At 42.7% G+C, this 22314-nt stretch overlaps 2 protein-coding genes across 6 annotated transcripts; one reads left to right on the top strand and one right to left on the bottom strand.

Moving 5' to 3' along the window:
* Nucleotides 1-2: 2 nt before the first annotated feature.
* On the bottom strand, nt 3-15953 carry GNPAT (glyceronephosphate O-acyltransferase). Of its 4 annotated transcripts, none has more exons than XM_015857921.3 (16): nt 15720-15953; nt 13425-13616; nt 11411-11587; nt 11108-11237; nt 7566-7693; nt 7017-7092; nt 6279-6430; nt 6058-6188; nt 5181-5404; nt 4110-4355; nt 3513-3592; nt 1868-2008; nt 1319-1418; nt 1129-1222; nt 811-872; nt 3-340 (listed from the first exon to the last, which is right to left on the bottom strand). In XM_015857921.3, the coding sequence occupies exons 1-16, from the start codon at nt 15936-15938 to the stop codon at nt 297-299; spliced, it is 2196 nt and encodes a 731-aa protein (XP_015713407.2). In that variant the 5' UTR covers nt 15939-15953; the 3' UTR covers nt 3-296. The 4 variants fall into 4 exon arrangements, with proteins under 4 accessions (XP_015713407.2, XP_015713408.2, XP_085397470.1 ...); XM_015857922.3 differs by having other exon boundaries at nt 13425-13613; nt 15720-15938; XM_085541344.1 differs by having other exon boundaries at nt 11104-11237; nt 13425-13613; nt 15720-15891.
* Nucleotides 15934-20422, top strand: FSAF1 (40S small subunit processome assembly factor 1). Of its 2 annotated transcripts, none has more exons than XR_014943933.1 (7): nt 15934-16052; nt 16162-16436; nt 17210-17266; nt 18013-18108; nt 18317-18465; nt 19399-19445; nt 20079-20422. XR_014943933.1 is itself a non-coding variant. In XM_015857925.2 (7 exons), exons 1-7 carry the CDS (start codon nt 15992-15994, stop codon nt 20206-20208), a joined length of 753 nt encoding a protein of 250 aa, XP_015713411.2. In that variant the 5' UTR covers nt 15934-15991; the 3' UTR covers nt 20209-20422. The 2 variants fall into 2 exon arrangements, 1 of the variants encoding a protein (XP_015713411.2); XM_015857925.2 differs by having other exon boundaries at nt 18317-18403.
* The last annotated feature ends 1892 nt before the right edge of the window (nt 20423-22314 follow it).

Below are 22314 nucleotides of genomic sequence, written 5' to 3'. Positions count from 1 at the left end.
ACTCTGAACAGCGTTAGTTTTAATGTTAAGCCTTCGGTTGGTTCCCCGGTACAATCGCACGGCAACGAAATAATTGAAAGCAATCAATATCAATCACTTCCTTCGTTACAAACGTATCGGAGCCTCCATTACCACGCACTTCTCTTTAAATACATATATATATTTAAAAAAAAAAAGAAAATCAATTAAGAAAAACAAATCAACAAAATACAGTGAGAATAGAAATCAACGGCAGCCCTCAGCGGCACAGTCTGTCAGTGGCAGCAGGATTCTGGCTGTGCTGAGGGGATGCAGCCTCAGAGCCGTGCAGCCATGGGCTTCTGTACAGGTGTCCTGGCATCTGGCAAGGAAAGCAAAAAGCACAACATGCTGTTATAAACCATCCGACGGTTGTTTTCTTTGGCCAACGGGGTTGTGTGATATTTCAGATGGAGAAGATTGGATATTGGGAGTAAGCTCTTGGGAAGGGCTGCCCAGGGAGGTGGTGGAGTCACTGTCCATGGTGCTCAGTGTGGATGTGGCACTGAGCAACACGGTTAGTGGGCATGGCGGGGTTGTGTCAGTGGTTACACTTGATGGTCTCAGTGGTCTTTTCCAACCTTATTGGTCTTTCACTACAGTAATATTGCAAAACAACACCAAACAAACCCCTAAAATACTATGAGTATTTCTCTACAGATAAACCTGACAAAATATCAGGGAAAACCGGTTAAGGAACAGCAAGAAATGACACTAGGTCTATTATTGTCCAAATCCCTGTACAACTCAAGGAGCCTTTCCAACAAATCAGATATAACTCAAGTCACTTACCAAACACATCCAGGATTTTATGGATAGCCTCTTGGTTTACACTGTAGGAGAATCCATTGGACCTATGGTTCAAAAACAAAAGCACACGACTGTTTCTTCAGTGATTATTCCTTATTTGTATATTTTAATCAGAAATGAAGACCTAGGAGTACCTAGATCTTCACCACAACTCATGTACACCCAAATCAACCTTCAGCTGGATGGTGTTCAAGAAACTGGATGGCTCCTATCCTGCTTAATACTAATAGCTCAGTCATTAAGAATTGCCAGTAAGGCCACGCTTTGTCTTGTACATACCAAAGAGCCAATTTTACTTACATTTTCTTCTTCTTCACGGCACCTAATTGCACAAGAGCTGCTAAGGCATTTTTTTGCATGTCAGAAGACAGCGCTTCATAACACTGCGTAGTCCCTACATACAAAAAAGCAGAAACACAATTAAAAGCTTCATCGCTGCCCATTAACAGATTACACTTGTAAAACAACACTGCCTAACAGCCATACGTACCCTTCTCAAGGAGCTGAAAAACAAAGTTGCGGACTCCGGGTATAAACTGCTTCTCAGTAAAGGCTTCTTTTGTTTCTTTTGACAGGTATCTGAAAATTAACTAACATTTACAAACAAAATGATTGTCAATTTGTTTTTAAGTACAAACAAACGTGTCCTTATAAAGTAGAACTATTGTTATACTTTGAAAAGTTAGCAGAGGAACGTACAAGGTATTGTTAAACACCTGAAATTCTTACTACTGTTTAACAAGAGTGAGATATTAAAAGAAGATTCAATATTACTGTCATAGTTACCTCAGACGTTAATTTAATGCTTCTGTTCTTGCAATCTAAACCAATATAAACTCATTTCTGAACCAAGCGGGACAGCCCACAGAAGGAATGTAATAAGAACTCCCAGTAAGAAAGAGCAATGGAGCCTGCCAGCAGCACGCTCCATGTGAAGCCATGAAATCAGTTGCTATTTACAGTGCACAAGTATCTCTGCATTTCTAGTTTTCCTACAAAACACAGGATAAAAAGCCCAGTTTTCTGAAGAACATCATACCTGATAGCCTTCCACAAATGGTCTGAACATGGCTGACAAGAAAGATACTACAGCACTTCCTTTGTCGGTAGGGTAGATTTCCTGTTGAGTTGTTTGAATCACATCACATTTTGTGAGAAGAAAACATCCTTCCTCAAAATCCTGGGAAAGAGAAGTACAGCTGAGTTGTTAGCATCTAAATAAGTGCAGAGCTTTATCCAAAAACAAACCAACCAACCATGAGTGAGTTGCATCATTAAATGGGGTTATGCCAGTTACTGGTAGGGTTCCACTGGGCTCCATTTTAGGAACAGTTCAGTGTTTTCATTGATGCAGGAAGGTACACTAAGGAAGCTTAAAAACAATACTGAATTGGGTTCTACAGCTGAGATGGGCAACCACACAGATGGTTACAGAACCATGCAGATACATACACAGTGGGGGAATGAGCAGCGGGAAAGCAGCTCTGCAGGAAGGGATCTGGAGGCTATAGTTGGCAGTAAATAAAACACAAACATCATGCCCCAGCAGCCCAAAGGGCCAACTATAGCCTGGGGTGCACCAGGCCCAGCACTGCCAAAGGGCGAGGGGAGGGATTATCCTGCTCTGCAGTGTGCAGTCTCACCTCAAGTGCAGGTTTAGGCACCATGATATAAAGGAAGACGTAAAACTATTAGGGATTCTCCATAAGATGGCTAAGAAGATGGGGAAAAGTCTAGAGGGCAATACTGGCTTTGTCTCAGTAATGCTGATACAGGAGTGGGGCTGATGTGAAGAAAGCAGTTTTCAAGCAAATACAGTGCAACTAAACCCTACTAGGGATACCCTTGTGCAATTAGGTTCTCACTTCAAGAGCCTTCACAGAGCTGAAAAGGTACAGCCTGTGAGATTCCAACTGGTGACGTTTAAAAACCAGGCTTTACTTTAAGAACTTCTATCCTAGAGTTCACAGTATACTATCCAAATACATGGATTATAAAATAATGTAAATGCCAGGAATAAAAATGAATAAAATATAACTAGAGCAGCATTGCCTCTCAGCTAGACTCTGCAAGAGCTATGAGGAACCCGTGCTACAACCTCAATAAGAATTCCTGTTTTGCTTCCGATATAATATATAGTTCTATATAGATAAGTTATAAGATATAGATTTCAGTTCTATATAGATAGAACTTAGCACTGTGTGAAAGAATCCAATTAGACCTACATTAAGACTCTTCCTTTCCCTTCACTGTCTGATGCATCTTTCATAACTGCAAAAGAACAGAGCAGCCCAGACTGCTCTGCTCATTTTTAAACCCGTGTTGGAAGACTAGTGGTTTCACGATAAAAAGCCCAACTTCTGCTTCGATTTATTGTAATAGTTCAGAACTGGGCAATTTCAGGTTCTTGGCTTTTCACTGTTGGAGGGAGGAAGGAAGAAAAAAACGAAACAACGAACAAATGCAAATGCAGCCTGCTGGATTTAGACAATAATTTGCAACTAATCAAATGAACACCTCTGCTCTGACCTTCTTTTAAGTTCTCCCTCTCAGTTACACATCAAGCTGTTATCTCTGCAGATATTTCTCATAAAGCACACATTAAGGTGAGATCCAAAATCAGATGCTGCTCTAGTTGGCTGTGCTATGAACTATCGTTACTTCTGAATAAGGGATGTTTTTACCTTCAATGAAATACCAGGAAAGAAGATGAACTCATTAGAGAAAACATCTCTCAAGAAGCTGAAGCTGCTGTAGACTTCCTCTGAAAAAGAATATTGCAAACAAGCAAATAAACCACTGTATTACCATGAAATGAAGCCTTGCTGTAAAAGCAGGAGAGACTTCCAAACATAGCTCTCTTCAGTAGATGAAATATAAAGGGTGATGTTTGCTATTTTGGGGGCTGTTTCACCCTATGGGAGTTTCAGAATGCATACTGCAAGGGAAGGAACCCAAGCACTCCCAGACACTTCTAAATTCAATGGCTTCTGGATTGCAGAACAGTATAAACAAGAATAGGCAGTATCTCATCTTAACTCTGCTCTCTCAGCAGAATATGCCTATTTTCAAAAGTATAAGGGGGTAAACAAACAAGAAAGGCAAGCAAAATACTGCTGTTCCCCCCAATACATTCACTTTATGCCATGAGACCTTATTCAGAGTCCTGGAATAACTTTCTCAAGTACCTCCCACTATCAGCCACAGGAACCTCCTGCTCCTCTTGCTGATGGCAGAGCAGGGAGCAAAGGCACTGGACTCTCCAAGCTACCCAGACATACCTTTCCTGAAGCTGCGTGTCATTTGCAAGGCAAGTGCCACCAGAGATGGACGCACAAACACATTCAGTAACTGGTTTCTGTAGGTGCTACACATGAGGATGACCAAAGCTCGCTTAAAGACTACTTCCCCTACGGCTCCATCTTCTTCTCCTTTGTCATTAAGGACCACGTGGCCATTGACGAGGCGCGCAATGTTGGAGTGCAGGGTGAGGCCGGACATAACTGCTTTTTTGGCACACAGATTATCTATCAGGAAAACACAACAGGGAACATATCTCTGTTGAAACTGCCTAAAATGAACCAGTGTTTCATTAAGCTTTATCACAGAGGCCAACTATTACATCATTCAGTTAGAAAAATGCTCTCATCTAGGCGTTGTATGCAACGGAGAGAATAAATTTCAGATAGTTCTGTAATTAGAACTCTTTAAATTCTTCCACTTTCTAACAATAAAATGAAATTCCCTTGTCTCTGGAACAAAGATTCTGAGCCTCCAATTGAAAGGCTAGAACTGCCTGATGGATACATTTATCCATAGAGAAGTAATTCTGCTTCGGCATTTCTAACACTGTAAGTTTTCAATCTGACGAGCAAGTCTTTATCAAGTTCTTCCATTGAATACAAAGTGTTTGGAAAGCAAAGAAACAATACAAATTGCTAAACGAACACAAAAACACAGTTTACACGATCACAGCAATACAGGCATATCGAAGCCAACGCAGTCTTTCGCAGAAATATGTATTTATATATCTCAAACCCTTTCCCGCTGGCTTTCATGTAGGACCTCCTTGCACCTTATTTGTTCCTTTGGTTAGTGTACTCCAGCCTTGCCATCATTTTCATAAGCCTCTCAGTATAAGATCCAGAGGTGATTCTACAGCCAGACCCCCTTATTCTACAGACAAACCTCCTTATACATTAGGGTTATTTTTGGGTTATGCTAAAATCCATTTATGACTCAGCACCTATGAAAACAATCTGTAACATTGTCACCATACACCATTTTCAGGAAAATATTATCTATCCTTCATCAACAACAAAAGGAATAGAAATAACATTTCCAACACATACCAGGCCATTCAATGAATCCTCCAAAAGCCTGAGTTAAGCCTTTGAGCCACACAGTCTTTTCTATTAGAAGCTCAAAATCCATGGCTGGCAAATTCTGGAGCAGAACAGCAGCAACTAGCACCCACGGGCTCAAAACCATATTTTCTATTTGCAGGAGTTCCATTTTATAAGCTACGTCACTGACAAATTCTTGAATATCTTCAGTTGGCTTTTGTGGAAGATGCCTGAAAAAAACACCCAGCAGTGCAGTTTGAGGTTAAAAAGCTCCAACATTTGGAATACAAATCACACTCTTCCTTATTTCTTTTATGTATCATTCCCAGATCCTAACATCTGCAGGGCAGTTCTTTGCACTAGTAGTACAGAGCAAAACGTCAGTACATCTACAACAGCATTTGAATCAGAACTCTGTATTGATGTTGTACACTTGCTATCCTCAAATTAATCAAACAAATAAAGTACATTTTATACATCAGATTACACAATCACCACATTCAGTCGTAGCTCCATCTTCCTTACTATGTGATCACATAACTGCTTGCAGTAATAAGCAAGATGGGAAAGAAAAAGAAACTTCTATGTAACAAAACTACTGAATTCTCAGAAAACAGAGCTTTGCCCAGGTCATATATCACTATTGACTTCTGAAATAGGATATCCTCCCCCTAGAACAAAGCAATGGAAGTACCAACTTGTTTCAGAGACAGCCAGTCAGAAGCACAATAACCCTGTGTTCAGACAAGACACCTTCACTGAAGATGACATTGAGGTGAGAAAATGTGAAACAGAAGTAAAACAGAAAAGTAATTAATTATTTCATTATTTTGAGGATTAAATAAATGGTTTCCCATGCATAAACCATAACAATATTTGGTACCTGGGAACTAAATTATATGGGCATAGATTGATTCTCCCAGAAGCCAACGTTCTAAGTGATACCGGCTGGCCAACATAGATATGTATGGTACCAAAGTTGTCACTGAGGATTCTTCTGGCCTTTAACAACCCCTAAGAAAATGGAAAGAGTAAAAAGCAAATTTTAGGGCTCCAGGATGCATATACAACCACTTATGTTCTGTTCTTTAGGAATTTACATACAGATGTAGATTCTTTGGGCTTTGGGACTCCTAGGAGTTCATATGCATAAAGAGATTCTTCTAATATCCTCTCATAGCTGATGCTGATGGGAACAAGGTACGTGTCAAAGACTTCACGTTTAAAAAATGGTTCCATCACAATGCTGAGAAGACCTGCAAGTTACATTAAAAAAAATAAATAAATGAAGGTGAGTCCCTTGTCCTTTTCAAGGAAAAAAGAGCAGCTGCAATTTCACTTTGAAAAAGATATATTTACATTTTAGAAACTGCTAATAATTGTGCATCATTCTCGTCCTCTTTGAGCAAGCAGATGCAGAAGACACTGTCCAAGCTTTAAAACAGAAGGTGGATGTAAGCAATACGTGCACATATACACAGCTATTTGTGCTTTTTTCAGAAGTACAGCTCTGTTCTTGACCATCTCTTTCCTATGACTTCTATAAAGAGTTAACCTACAATATTTCTGAGAAGGTAAGGGAAAGTCTTTTTCCCAGAAAGAAAAGAGGGAAGAATTATGCAATAAAGTACACAACTGAAGAGAAAACAGAGTGTAAGAGACATGCAGTGATCTTCTTTATGTAGCTTTGGAACTTTAACTCCAGTATTTTCTGCTACTCACAGACCTCACCAGTTTCCCACTACTTCAACACCTCCTCTTGTCTGAAGAACTTAGGAAGAACATAGTGGCTAATGAAAACACAGATCATCATAAGAGGTTCCAAGTTTTCAACAAACTTACCAAACTTTGGAGTCAGAGTCTTAGCAGTGCGGCTCCTAGTTCCTTCAAGAAAAAACTCAATTGGGGCGTAGCCATTCTTCAAAAGTAAAACAAACAAAATCTGGTCAGAAAAACTAGAACATTTCTTCCTTACTGCCCACTAATAATTTAAGGTATTTAAAACAGACGCAGATATCTTTTTTAATGGAAGACTTGCCACCTCCAACCTCAGTCATTTCAAATCTGTACTCATCTGTTGTATTTGCCAAGCTATGTAGTTTAATTAGCAGAAGTATTTTGTCTGTCATGTGATATGTGTACTGATAAGCAACCAATCTGATACTGATAAGCAACTGATAAACACCAATCTGTTAAATGCCCACTGCTGAACTGCAGTAGCAGCACATGCATGCTCCTCACCAGCATTAACTCTAATGTTAAAGGTAAAATGCATTTCCTCCATCAGTGAAGACTTCCAATTTTATGCACAACGTCACCCTTATTTTACTTGAATCACTGCAATGCAGTATTTCTTAAGCATGCATTTTGAGAGCTCAATAACGTATTTACCCTTAACATAGTTTTTACATATTCAGCAAAAACTGCCCAATAGAGTCTGTTGCCACCGAAGGAACGTCGCATAAAAAAGGCACCTGCCCTTCGTAGCAGCTCACCAACTATCTTCATTCCTAGGAAATCTGAAATACAATCAAACAGAAATCAAAACCACACACAGAGAATTTAATAATATCTGCCAGCAGAACCAACTACTTTCTATGATAAACCGAATTACCAGAATAAAAGAGATCTCTCTCAAGGAATCTGTTGTTGCAAATGCTTACAAGACATGACCGCCATGTTATGATACACTTTCAATTGTATGTGTGTATATATATATATATATATATATATATATATATATATATATATATACACACACGCATATATATATATACACACACACACACATATATACGCATATATATATACACACACACAATTGAAATATATATCTATATAATATATATATACATATACGTGTATATATAATGTATGTATATAAGTAAATAGCATTCATATCAATTTATTTTGATAACTCAGACATCCAGATTTCAGCCATAATGAGGACTATTTTTTAAAAGTACATTATCTCACTCATCTCCAGAAAGATCAGTTACCACTGAATGCATCTCAGAAGACACAAATTAACCCCGGAAATAAACTAACCAATTAAATCACATTATATCATGTAAGAGTCCAACTCATCAATTTGAGAATGGTAGCAAAAGCCAGACACAATTTTTGATAATTTTCTAGTTTCACGTAATCCCTCAGTGCTTAGCTTGCCAAAACCAGGAAGTGCTTAGCACTAATGAATATTTTGGGGAGGTATTTAAAATGAGCCTACATAGCAGCTGGCCATTTGCTGCTTCAGCCTTCTTGGTACCTCAATCAGTAAAACATCTGTGAATGGATATTCAGTCACTAGACATAAAGAAAAAAGATAAAAGGAAATTAGCTACAGGACCCTGGGCAACAACAGCAGCTCTTTCCTTTACTCTCCTACTACCCTCCCCCTATCACCACAGTACAGACTCTACCCTCTCTTCCATCCTCTTACTGCCCAATCAACCCCCCAGCCAGGATGTAGTCACCATACACAACACCTTTCCCCACTACTCACGGCCACACCAGGAACTGGGACTCAAAGCATCTTTCCATGGGCCTCACACTCACACTGCCTCACCAGCTCTGCACTCTGCTAAAGAGTCTGTCTCCTTTCCTAGAGACCCCTTTTAGATAACAAAAGGGCTGCTCTTAGGTCTCCCTGGAGCCCTCTTTTCTCCAGGCTGAACATCCCCAGTTCTCTCAACTTGTCCTTGTAGGATTATGTAGCTTGTCCTTGGATTATTTTTGCAGCCCTCCTCTGAAGGTACCCTAACAGGTCTATGTCTCTCCCTCCTGAAGACTCCACATCTGGACACAGTACTCCAGGCGAAGTGTCACCAGCACAGAGTAAAGGGGGCTGAATAATCTAATTTGACCTGCTGGCCACGTTTCTTTTGTTGCAGCCCAGGATGCAGTTGGCCTGGCTCATATTCAGATTGCCATCCACCAGTGCCAAGTCATTTTTGGCAGGGATGTGCTCTACCCTTATGTCCTCCAGCTTGTATTGATAGCAGAGGTCACCACGACCTGGGTGACAGAACTTGGATCTGTTGAACCTCAAAGGTTCACCTGGGCCTGTTGACTGCACCACACAGGTTGGTGTCATCTGCTAAGTTGCTGAGGGTGCACTCACTCCCACTGCTGATATCACTGATGTAGATGTTAAAGAGCTCTGGTCTCAGTACTGACCTCTGATGGACACCACTTGCCACTAATCTCCATCTGGACATGGAGACATTGACCATGACTCTCTGGGTATGATCTCATAACCAGCTCCCCAACCACCAAACAGCCAACTCATCAAATCCATATATTCCTAATTTGGAGAGAAGGATGTTATGGGGGATCATGTCTAAGGCCTTACTGAAGTCCTGACAGATGACATCAGCGGCTCTTCCCTTGTGCACTGATGCAGTTACACTATCATAAAAAACAACAAGGTTGGCCAGGCAGGACCTGCCCTTGGTGAAGCCATGCTGGTTATCCCATGTCACCTCCCTCTCTTCCCTCTGTCTCTGCATAGCTTCTAGGAGGATCTGTTCCATGATCTTCCCAAGCAGAGATGAGGCTGACAGATTGGTAGTTCCCTCTGTCATTCTTTCTACCCATCTTATAAATGAATGTGACATGGTCACAGTCACCAGGACATGTGACATCCAGTCACCAGGATCTTGGATGGTAGGCAGGACCTGACTGCCATGACTTCTCAAACACCATTGTGAGTGGCTTGGCAACTATGTCAGTGAGTTCCCTCAGGACTCTGGGATGCATCTCATCAGGATCCATAGACTTATGGATGCTCAGATTCCTCACATGGTCATAAACATGCCCTTCTCTTACGGCTGGAGAGGGGTATGACTCTCCCAGTTCCCACCTTCTGAATCATTCACTCAACAGCTGTGTGCAGAACAGTTGCAAGTAAAGACTGAAGCAAAAAAAAAGTTTTGAGTACCTCAGTCTTCTTGCCTGTTGTTACAAGCCTGTCTGTATTGCTCACAAGGTGTACGCCCTCCTGAACCTTCCTTTTTTGGTTCATGTACTCACAGAAGCCTTTCTTATCCTTCTTTGTGCCCCTTGACAAATCCTGTTTCAGTTGGACCTTGGCTGTCCTAACCCCATCCCTGCACAACCTAGTAGCACCACTGAACTCCTCTATGGTTACCTATCTCTTATTCCATTGTGCATTTCCTTCTTGCTCTCCAGTATGACCGGCAGGTCCTGGTTCAGCCATGCCAGTCTCTTGCCTTCCTTTCCAGACTTCCTCCACACTGAGGAAAGTCTTGTGCCCTAAGGAAAGCTTCCTGAAAGATCTGCCAGCTCTGCTCTTCTCCCTTGTCCCTGAGGACAGATTTCCAGGGATTTTTGTTGACTAACCCATTGAAGTTTGCTTTCCTAAAATTAAGCTTCCTGATTTAATTCTTTGCCTGTCCAACATCCTTCAAGAGTGAACTCCATCACTGCAAGGTCACTACAGCTCAGGCAGCCTCCAATCCTGGTGTCACCAATCAGTTTCAAGGAATCAGTCACACCACCAACCAGCAAGAGGTAATTGGCACTTCATATCAGGCTACTGTGACGGCACTTAAAGCTGTATCCAGTGTCACAAAAGGCTCTGTGTACACAGTAACTCTTGGCCAAGCTTTTGTCTGTTTCCAGGCAAAGAAAGCAATAGAGAAGCCTGCTTCACAACGCCTGTCTTTTCCCAGCCTCGGGTCTACAAGTGAGTTACTTCTGGTTAATCTTGCCATGAAAAAAAATCACTTTTGATTGGACTCACTCAGCACAGAGGAGGGGGCACAACCATGCAAACATCTAATCCTAAGTTATTTTAACACAGTGTATTTGGAACAGAAATTAAACACAACTATTTATAGCAGCAGCTACCTGATCCCTTGCTACCGGTTCTGTGAATCCTGAAAACACCACTAAAAGAACATACTTGCCTATTCCTGCTGCAATGACAGGCAAAGCCAAGTCATACGTATATAGCAAATAAGACAGCATCAAAAAGTCTACATAGCTTCGGTGACTGGGCAGCAGTACAACTGGGTGCTCTTGAATGGCATGTTGCAACTGAAAAAAGAAATAAGAACAAACAGTGTTGTTCCAGTATTTGCAGAACTGCTGTTGAAACTTGCAGATACAGATCTTCACATAGCTTAAGAAGAACAGCTCATTTGTTGAGTATAGTTTCTTTGTTCAATTCATATCCTTTTCCCTTTTTATTTTTCTTGAACAATACTCACTCTCTGCATTCCTTCTTCGTTCACACAAACTCTCTGGAATAGCTGCTTAAATATTTTGCTCAGAGTAAAGGCAAAAAATCTGACAGCTCCTAATTGCATACTGTGACCCATCTCATCCAGGATTTCCATGGCTTCTTCTTGAATAATATCAGGCGATTCTCCCATTTCTTTTGCTAACTAAATAGAAATAAAAGAAACAAAAGAACAATCAGATGTTGCCCCCTTCTCCTTGCCCACACACACTATTCAGTTTGCCACAACAGTTACAGCAGCAGTAATTCTAGAGTTTTATCTGGTAGGCATAGATCTAACCTTACAGAATCTGTTCAGTGTCAAACAGCAGGAGAAAGCCACGTTAAAGCTGAGCTGTCAACAGGGGTTGAAAAGTAACTTTTTTTCCTCAAAAACATACTACATGAATGTTTTAGCCTGTAGTATCTTGAGAGGAAGTTTAAACTCTAAGAATATTTCCTAGATTATTGGTCTGAAGAAGGTTGTGTGCAGTTTTCTTTCATTAGTAGAATGAAACTTAAGCTTGCAGAAATACTCAAGTGGATCTCAGAAGTGCATTTGGGTTGGATTTTAAGACTTAACCAAAGAACCTCATTTCTTACTCTGGCAATGGCTAGCTGAAATGCAAACAAAGCGCTGTCTCTACCAGCTTTGCATATCAATGTATTTTCTTCCTGTTCTTATGCACATTCCATTTTGAAGGTTGTTTTTTTTTTTTTGAAACAGACTTAACAATCACCTCTTCTATTTAGATAAGTTTATATTCTCTTTTAAATAGAGAAATATTTAACTGAGAAGTTCATCTTTTGCTGTTACAAAATGAGGAACATGCCTTTTACTGAACATCGAACAGGAAGAAAGAGGAAGAAGGACAGAATAAAAAGCTTCCTAAACAGCACGGATCAGTTCAGAGGCCAGCAAGACTTGCAGTAATCTCTTCTCAGCTTGGAGCTGAGAAGCAGGCTGCAATGGCAAGACTGCAAGCCTCCTTTAATCACTCCACACTGAATTTCTATCAAAATCATTTTCCATTAGAAAAGCAGCACTTAAGAAGAAAACATCACACAGGCATCTTTCTGACAAATCCCATATAGAATATTTTCTTTCAGATAACACTCTGATGTTTCCAAATTGAAAGGTTTCAATTTTTTTTATATTAAACATTACTTAGCAATTCCTGATGGCAGTAAGACTGAAAGACATAGGTCATACTTCAGTTCGTAACCTCATAGCAAGCTCTGATGTATCATACCTCACAATGACCATTGAAAAATAAAAGTATCATGGTAGCTACTCACTCCGAACTAACCAAAATATCTTATACACACATCTGCTAGCCTGGAATTTATTATTATTATATTTTTTAATACTGAAAATAGGTACTCCTTTTAAGTAGTTCCCTTACTCCAGCCATTTAAATGCAATACAAAATATGAGTCAGTTGAATATAAAATATTTTATTCAATACAAAGTAGCAGCTGCACTTCATCTTAAAACAAAAACGTAGACACATCTTGGCATTTCTACTCCAAATAACTGTGTGAAATAGAACTTTCATTTTAGGGAATGTAGCATTTATGATTCCATGCTAAACACATCAGTATCCCATAACACTGCTACAAGACATCTTCAAAGTTCAGAAGCATCTACTAAGCAGAGTGTGTCTTTCATAATGCTGCTCTGCATCAAGGACAGTGGAGAAGGGGGAAAAAATAAGTCAAGCACGTTGGTTAAGTTGGAAAGTGAAGTGTCGCAGAAGCAAAATTAAAACAACACAATATAAATCAGATGTCTAACAGCTTTGCTGGCAACGCTGTAGTAAAACAGTACTCGTCTTTCCTGCCAGAGGAGAATGGCTCTCAAGTTACTGATTTATTGGACTGCTTTCCAAACAACACCTATCGTGTTTGACAAGGCCAGCAATATTTCTTTTATCCTGTTGCCACACAAAGTTTGGCTGTGTTCAATTTAGTTTGTTTTACAGCTCAGCGTTCAGACTCACCTGCTTGATAACATATTGAACCTGCTCCGATTGGAGAACAACACTTTTAATAGCATTTGGCTTGCAAGGTGAAAGTCCTTTATAGATCACAGGTGTAAAACATTTCATTGCATATCTCAAGTCACTGGACAACCGTCTTTCCTCCAAGATATCTTCAAACTCATCTCTTTTCTTTGACGTGAGCTCTTTCTGCTGGGAACATACAAATAAAGAATGAGACACCACCTTGAATGATTCGGTGATCCGCTTGGATACAGATTTCTGTGATGTCTGCATTCTATATTCCGGGTGCACAAACAATGCACTGCTTGGAACAATGCTGCAATTAGAGATTTTAAATAAATAAATAAATGGAACCGAAACAAAAGCAACAAACGTTTCCAATTGCAAAGGTCCCCACATCACCCTATGTCCCATTGCTTAATTCCGTCCAACAGGAAGAGGTTCAGGGAACACCTCGGCTTTAAAGCTAAAATGCCTTGCCTCCAGCCTCTTCATGATTAGTAGGTATTAGCAGCTTTGATCTCTACTCTTACAGCTGCATAAAGACAATAACAGGAACAACATTACCAGAACACAATCATCAACAAAAGAAAGTAGTATCCCTGCTGCCACTGAGCTTGGATACAAAGGCACGGAAAGCACAGCCAGTGAAGGAAAAAGTGAGGGATGTAAGGCAATGCTTCCTGGGCTGTTACAGTGACCTTCCCTGACCACACAATGAAGTCCTGGCTGGCAAACATCCACCAGAAATGGATAAGCAAAACATGCAGCAGAAGCAGCCACGTTTTCAGATCTGGGAGAGGGAGTCAGCTTTCGCTGTGTGCTCAGTGTAGCTACATCAGCAACACTATCTAAAGCAGCTGACATTTGGAGTGAGCACTGAGCACCATTTGGAACAATGAAACAAAATACCACAAATCAGGAATATGTCCACTTAAGAACCACCAAAGAATAAAGTAAAATAATAGAAAAAGAAAAAAAAAACCTTCAAAACTTCAAATGAATCAAGAGACAATTTCATTTTATCAGAGAACATGACCCTCTCCTATAATGCCTGATGTTGTTATATTCTTTCCCCTATGCTACAGCCAGGTTTGGGTACCATCCTTTATTACACCAGTGCTCGGTAGTTCATCTCACTTTTCTCTCCAGTACTGTAGTTCAGAGAGCTGTCCCACAGTAACTCCACACAGAGCTTCTATAAAGTCATAGGGTTAAGCTCAGACATGCTATGTTAAATGTAGGCCCGCATCCATTTAAAAGCTTTCTCATCCTTTTTTTCCTATTTAGTTTAGTATTAAAGCTTTCAATCTTTCTTCTTCCGCAGCTTTCATTTAGCTGATGTCACACAAGCACCATTGAAGTCATAAGCTGACAAGGAGTCTGGAGATAGTTTGTGTCAGTCATCCGTGGCCTTAATACCTCGTAGCAACTTTTCCAAATACAAATAAAACAGAAAAATTAAACCACTTTTGGAAGAAAAGAGAAAGGCCAAGGGAAAGGACCTAGAACTCAGCTCTGGTGGCATCAGCCATTAACACCAGAGCACGACATGGATAACAGGGGCTGTACAAAGCCACAGCTGATGGAGAAGTCATCTATCTGCCACTTCCATTGATATCACACTTCCAGATTTGATCTACATCTGCTGTCCTTCCATGCATTCACATCCCAGCCTGACATGGCACGGAGGGAACCGAAACAAACCCTCCTCTCGTGCTGTACAGCCAAACTGCTGCTTGAATACACCTGCGGGCTGGCAGAGACACGCTCAGAGGACATACAGCTGAGAACCCTGGAATCAGAGAGCTCATTTCTGTAGGTGGTTACCAGCACATTGCTGCAGCTCTCCACGATCCCTAGAACACAACAGGAGCGCGTTCGGGTGCACCTGGGACAGCGGCACAACGCCAGGGATATACAGTAGTGCCGTTCAGGAACACGAGCTGGAACTACGAGCCATATCCCTCTTTCCCAACCGTAGCGAGAGGACAGACTGAACACCCACATCCAAATCTCCTCAGGGAAAAACAGCGAGCTCGTTTCAGCGGCACAACACGAGACAGCCCGCTCTGCCTATCCACCTTCGTGACAGCTCTCACAGCCAGTACAGCCGAGAACTCGCCGACAGCGGCACGCCGCAGCACCGACAGCCGAGGATGGAGAGACGGGGCAGCCCCCGAGCCCGGGCACAGCCTCAGCCCTTCGCTCCCGCCCTGCCCGGCACCTGCCGCCCGCCCGCAGGCCCCACCCGAGCCCCGCTTCAGCGGCCCCCGTCCCCGCGCCGCCTACCGAGAACATGGGCGTCCCTCGCCGCGCCCGCCCGGCCGCCGTCGCCACCGCCGCCGCCGCCATGGCTCTGCGAGCGCCGCCGCGCCGCCCCGCTCCCCGCTGGGCCGCCCTACCCCCGAGCTGCTGCTCCCATGGCCCCGCGCCGCCCCGGCCCGGCTGCCCGGCGCGCTGAGGCGGGCGCGGGGGAGGGCGGGGGCACCGCGCCGTGGGCGGCGCCATCTTAGGGGCGACGGGAGCCGCCGGGGCCCAAGCGGCCTTCCGCTGTGTGCGCCATGGGGTCGTCGGAGCCTTGTCGGCGGCTGGAGGCGGTGCTCGGCGCTCTATACGACCTGGGTGGGTGAGCGGGGCCCAAAGGAGGGCTGCGGGACGGAGGGAGGGCTGCGGGAGGGAGGGCCGCTCGCTGAGAAGCGAAGTTGATCCGCGCACGTGTTCTGCCGTGCAGGTGACGAGCCCCGCGTCCGGGGTACGACGGAAGACAGCGAGGCTAATGAGGAGGAGGAGGAGAGCCGGGAAGCGCAGCTCGCAGCCTCGAGCGATGCCGGCGGGGCGGACGGAGAGCGGCGCAGCGCCCGAGGGTTCTTCGGGGGGCTGCGGGAGGAGATGCTCCGCACCGCCACAACGCCGCCCCCCGCCCAGGTGGAGGTGGTGGTGTTCAGAGCCAGGAAGAGGAAGGCGAGGCCCGGCCCCGCTCCGTCTGCACCCGGAGACGGCACCCAGGTAGGCCCGGGGGAACCTCTGGGCTGGGAGCTGCTAATACAGCGTGAAGCATAAGCTCCCAGCTTGCCAGTGGCCATGCTTTTATATAAACGTGTTTATTGCTTCAAGTTAAAGGCAAGGCTTTGCCTCTAGCAGTGTCCCACAAATAAAGCAGGTAGAAAAGCCTCTCAGCTGTTCCTCTGCCTCGGTGTTTCGTGTGTTGCCCTCACCTTGAGGACAGGTGGGTGTGAGGGGCCTGCAGGCCACTAAGAAGCAAGGAGCACCTCGGGCTGGCCTATGGAGAGAGTGTCTTGTAGGCATTAGATCTCAGGCCCTGGTTGATCTGTGGGCACCCAGTGTCCTCATGCTACCAAAAACCAAGGCATGAAGAAAAAAGTGATCATCATATCATCATCATAGTATCATAGTCTTGTGCAGGTTGGAAGAGACCTTAGAGATCATCAAGTCCAACCCCTGGGATTCGAGCCTCTGTGTAGCAGTGCAGCACTTCTACCACTTGCACCACAGGGCGGGGGGGGGGGGGGGATCCTGAAAGTCTTTTCCAACCTGAGCTGTTCCAATACAACCTTCTAATATCTTGATATTTAAAATGCCGCTGAGACCTTACCTTGATTTATTAAAAGAGAAAGCTGGAAAAAGTTGCACCTGGAAGGTTTCATGCTTTTCCTTACCACCCATTTTAGCGTTTCACTGCTTTTTAAAGAGCTGTTACGTTCAGCTTTCAATTTGGTTTTTTTTACTATATTCAATGAAATGGTTTGTTTTGTTCACAGAACACAACAGTGGCTGAAAAGAAAAATGTGAACAAGCAAGAATTTAACTTCGAAAAAGTAAGTCACTAGCAGCTACCTAATCTCAGTGCTTTACTGTGCACGTGTGTGTGTATCGGTATGCTTGGGAAAGCTGCAGTGGAACCACTGAGAAGCAGAAAAAGTTACGTTTTGCAGGTGAGGATTTCCTAATATATAATCTTGGCCACGTGCTGTACTGAAGGAGTGTGTTAGCGAGGCACGTTATGGCTCTGCGGCCTTTCTGTCTTATCTTTCACTGATAAACAGAGGAAGTTCCCTGTATGTTAGTTGTGTAAAGCTATGTGAGTACCTGTAATGTGTTGCATATGGTGTTTTAGGCCTGTGGTGTTAGTTATGAATTTCTGACCTCATATGGGGAAAGAAAAGAAAGAAACATCTGGCATCCAGTTCTGACACATTAAATTACCTTTTACCATTTGTCTTTTTGTTCTAACATTTGGTTATGTCTCATTGCTCTGGTCTGTACAGCACAACACAACTCACTTCTCTGCAGAATGCATCCTTCCCACGTATCCAGTTTTAATGTGACATGAGGAGAAACAATTAATGACCCTGTTAGTCCTTACTGTCCAGAGATCAGATGAACAGTGCTCAACTGTTCTGCAGTATAGTACAGAACTCAAATTGTATTATTTTATAGCATTCTGAATTCAGATATTAGCTAAGGAATCTCTGGGTGTATGACTTCAGTGTGGTCTGTCAAGTGTCATTTTACAACAGACTGGACAATTACCAAATACTTGCAATTTTCTGTGACATTTTAGGCTCGTTTGGAAGTGCACAGGTTTGGAATTACTGGCTATGAGAAGCAGGAACAGCGTATATGGGAACGGGAACGTGCAATCATGCTGGGAGCCAAGGTAATTCTTGCTTGCTTTGTGTTGGGAGGTGACCCAACTGTTATAATGTAGGGAAAGTGTAAGAAACACTGTGGGGTTTTGGCACCACTTGTTTAAAACACAAGATCCCGTTCTATATATTCCAAATAATTTCCATGCAAGCATGTGAATATTTTTTTAATCTATTTGGAAACATCAGCAGAGGTATCACTCCCAATCTTTATTGCAGCCTCCCAAAAAGGAACACATCAACTACAAGAAATACCAGGAGAAAATGAAGGCAAAGAAAACAACAGAGGGTGAAGATAAGGGACAGGTCTGTGTGACATTCTGTCTATAAAAAGCCAGCATGTAAGATCTAGCCCAAGAGCCTGACAGGTAATGCCTCGGGCACAGGAGGAGTGCCTCAGTTTGACACCTGCTGCTCCCATGAAGTGAGCTCCTGACTCCAGCACTACTCATCTCACCAGTCAGAGCTTGTCGTGTGTGGTGTGAAGGGTGCAGAATTCAACCTGTGCTGTGGTGGGTTTCAGTGCTGTATCCTTGGAGGATGGTAGATGGATGATGCAAAATAAGCAGTTCTGGTGTTTTGTTTTTTTTTCACACCTCCCAAAGGGGAACAAAAAAAAAGGTCTCTAATTAATGATTGTTGTGTGTTGTCTAACCATAAGCAGCCAGATGTTCAGCTGGTTTTATATCAGCACAATTACATCTAGGATCTTGCTCATTATTTAAAGCAAGGGTGAGGTTTGTGTTGCATCCATCCTCTAGCATGGTCCATCTGGCCCCAAGCCAGTTCCCTGCCTGTGTTGTAGGTGGGAGCAGGCTGCCAGGCAGGTTTCTGCTCCACCAACTTGTCTTTTGACACCTTCTTTTCCAGGGGACCTATTTCTCCTCTGTCACATGGCTTAAAGCATACCCAGCGTATGACCAAACGCAGGCAAACCCTGTCATTTGACAGTGTGCTCAGTCAGGCAGCTAGGTGTACTTGCCTGCTGCTGAGTAGATCTTTTGACCCAAGGATCTATCACATACCCCTCATGTGGCTGGATTTGTGTGCCCTTACGTGGCAGGGGCAGCATTTTGGTTGTGGGTGGACTGTGCTTTCCACAAGGTGACAGGAAGAGCTTGGCATGGTGCTCTGTAAGATATTGCATCATTTATCCCATCAAAAGGTATCCCTACTTGTTTTCATGCATCTTGTTCAGTGAAGCAAAAACAACTGGATGTTGAGAGTGCAGGGGAGGGGTGGTTAGCCAAAAAAAAAAAAGCCTGTTCCTTTGCCATTAAAATAGGTATCTTTAAACACAGGTACATAAAAGTGATTCTCTGAAGAAGAAGAAAGTCTTGAAGGAGAGGTGAGAAATTTTTAATGCAGTTAAATTTCTTTGGTATAGCCTTGCTGGTGTATTATCCCTATGTAACTATGCACAATCTAAAACCACAAGTTATACGTGAATTTCAAAAACTGTAGAACTCTCATTACAAAGTGGTGACTTTGTTCTATGTTTAGCGGTCTCAGAGGCTTTGGTTGTGCAGCTTAAGTGAAAACACGTCAGTTCTGCACTGGCACGTTTAAGATGACAGCTAAGATGGATAGAAATCCCTGTGTGGGGACACAGGATGTGACATTTACTCAGAGCATTTGCCCTGGGAAGCAACTTTTGCAAAACAAGGTACAGCAGATAGAGGCTTGAGAAGTACAGTGACATTCTTAATTATAGTGTAATTCCCTTGTTGGAATGTGAGACTCCTTTATCTGAAAATCTTTGTTTTCAAATGTTTGTTTTAATGTAGTTCATTCTGTAATGTGCTTCAAGTTTTGACCAGTAACACAGGTAATGAATGTTCTGGGATCAATATATGCTGTAATTTGGCATTGCATAACATGAATGCTGACTGCATAAATAGGTGGTAGTTTTCAATGTATTGAATGTCTTAATGAGTTTCTGGTGTTTTTCTTGATTCATTTTCCTCTGCTGCTATTTCAGGAAGACCAAAAGGAAGAGATCGGTGCCTAGCATTTGGCCTGCAGGACAAGTTGGAAAATTCAGAGATGGGACTTTGATTCTACAAAGCGGTGACATAAAGAAAATTAAATCAACTAAAGTTATCAAATGAACTTACGATACCAAATGAAATGGACAAAAAGCGTTAAGACAGAACTCTTGTTGCCACCTGAAGAGACTTAGGTAACCCCTTGCCCTGCCACCATGTCCTTATGGACATTCATTTACCTTATTTTTTGTTGCAGGGTTTTCTATCTTCTATTTGTTCTTGGGGGATGTGACAATTTGCCATTTTATAAATAAAAAGTAGACTTTATAGTAATAAAGAAGGTTACATGGGATGCTTTTATATGTGCTAAGGAAAGTGTTTTACTTTCTAGAATTAGCTTATCGGTCCTAGCTGAAAAATTAATCCACCCGCTAGTGAATTATGTATTAAAACTAATATGTATAGTTCTTTGTTTTCATCTGAAGAAATATGGCAAAAGCCGTACCTTATTTGCTCTGAACCTGAAGTAGGTGTTCTTAAAGACGTACCAGGCATACATCTGTTTCTGTGTTTAGCTGAGTTGTAAGTGGAAAGTAGAACTACAAAACAGTTTTCAAGCCCAGCAAAGCCTTTTAAGGTTTCAGAATTATCCTCTCAAGAGTGAAAATTGAGATTCTTCTGAAGTTTAGTCCCAGGTAGTTATTAGAGACTGAATCTGTATTTCTACAGAGAATGCCACATAAGCAGTTTCAGATGATTGTTTTGGGGGTGGTAGTGATGTAGGATAGTATACAAAAATAGGCAATGTTCAAGACCTGAGCTGAATGCCAGATGAGGCACAGACATCCAGTCATCCGTTGTTCATGGCTAATTTGTTTGCCATTTAACTGATAAAAACAGAGGAAAGAAGTTTGCAGAATCTTATGGGTTGGAAGGGATCTCCAGGGATTGAGCCTGACCCCCCTGCCAAAGCAGGTTCCCTACACCAGGTTGCACAGGTAGGCGTCCAGGTGGGTCTTGAATATCTCCAGAGAAGGAGACTCTACAACCCCCTGGGCAGCCTGTTCCAGTGCTCCGTCACCATCACCATAAAGAAGTTCTTGCACACATTTGTGCAGAACTTCCTGTGCTCCAGTTTCTGGCCATCTCCCTTTGTCCTGTCTCCACACACTGCTGAAAAGAGTCTGGCCTCCCCACTTTGCCCCCACACCATAGGTGTTTATAGACCTGGATCAGGTCTTCTCTCAGTCTTCATGCTTTGTTTTTTATATTTAAGGTTATTGAGCAGCTGTGGCAGTGAAGCAAATATACATGAGAAGGAAGATAGCCCTTATGAAAATGCTTCTTTTAGGTGTACAGGTGAAATTCAGCTTACCCATGAGGATTTGGGGAACATGCTTCCTAGGTGCCTCATGGAAACTTGAATAAGCTGTTATTTAACCTCAATGAGCAGTGAGGTCTGAGCCAGCTTGCAACTGGCAATGAGAACAGCAACACCAGAAGCTGCTCCCTTCCCAGGATAAGAAATTATCCTGAGGTGGGGGAACTACAGCACAGGATGGGATACTTTCCCACGTGGTTTTTCCCCCATGCCTTTCACCTTACTTTCAAGTCTTGGAGAAGCACTGTGCCAATATGGAGAACTCAAAGAGAGGGAGCCCAGAAGGAAAACAGTCAGGTAAAAAGAGGAAGGGAGTGTTTCTGCGTGCTCTTCCCACATGGCTCTAGAGCTGGATTGCTAAACACTGTTATCACACTTTGTGATTGCTTAATCGGTATTGGTTGCAAATTCACACTGGAATTAACAATCCTATCTAGTTACTGAATATGCAGACTTAAGAAATGTCAAATCATGATTGCATGTGAGGGTGTAATCACCAAGCCTGATTGAGGAGAGAGCATCAAGACTTGCTGAGGCAAGAGATAGGCTTTGGATGTTATGGAATAACCTGTATCTTTTAATTCCTAGTTGATCCTTAAGCTTGGTGTTTGTTTATTTTTAATACCCACTTCTACATGAAGTTCTGTTCATCTGGCTTTGGGTATTACGTGCTGTGGGAGTTTGTGTCATCACTCAGCCTTAGGTAATTCAAAGGGTTAAGTTCTCTTCCCACCTCCACGACTGCCCAGATGGTTTCAGGAGTTAAACTTGTCCAAATGGAGCATCTGAAGTTTGCAGTCCTGGTGTCAAGTTTTACAAGAACAGAAGAAGAGTTAAAGAAGAGTTGA

Source organism: Coturnix japonica, chromosome 3 (assembly GCF_054131305.1).
Source record: "Coturnix japonica strain WE chromosome 3, WE-NBRP24, whole genome shotgun sequence".
NCBI classification, from domain to species: domain Eukaryota; kingdom Metazoa; phylum Chordata; class Aves; order Galliformes; family Phasianidae; genus Coturnix; species Coturnix japonica.
Note: the sequence above shows the minus strand (reverse complement) of the source record. Positions and strands in the feature narration are given on the sequence as shown.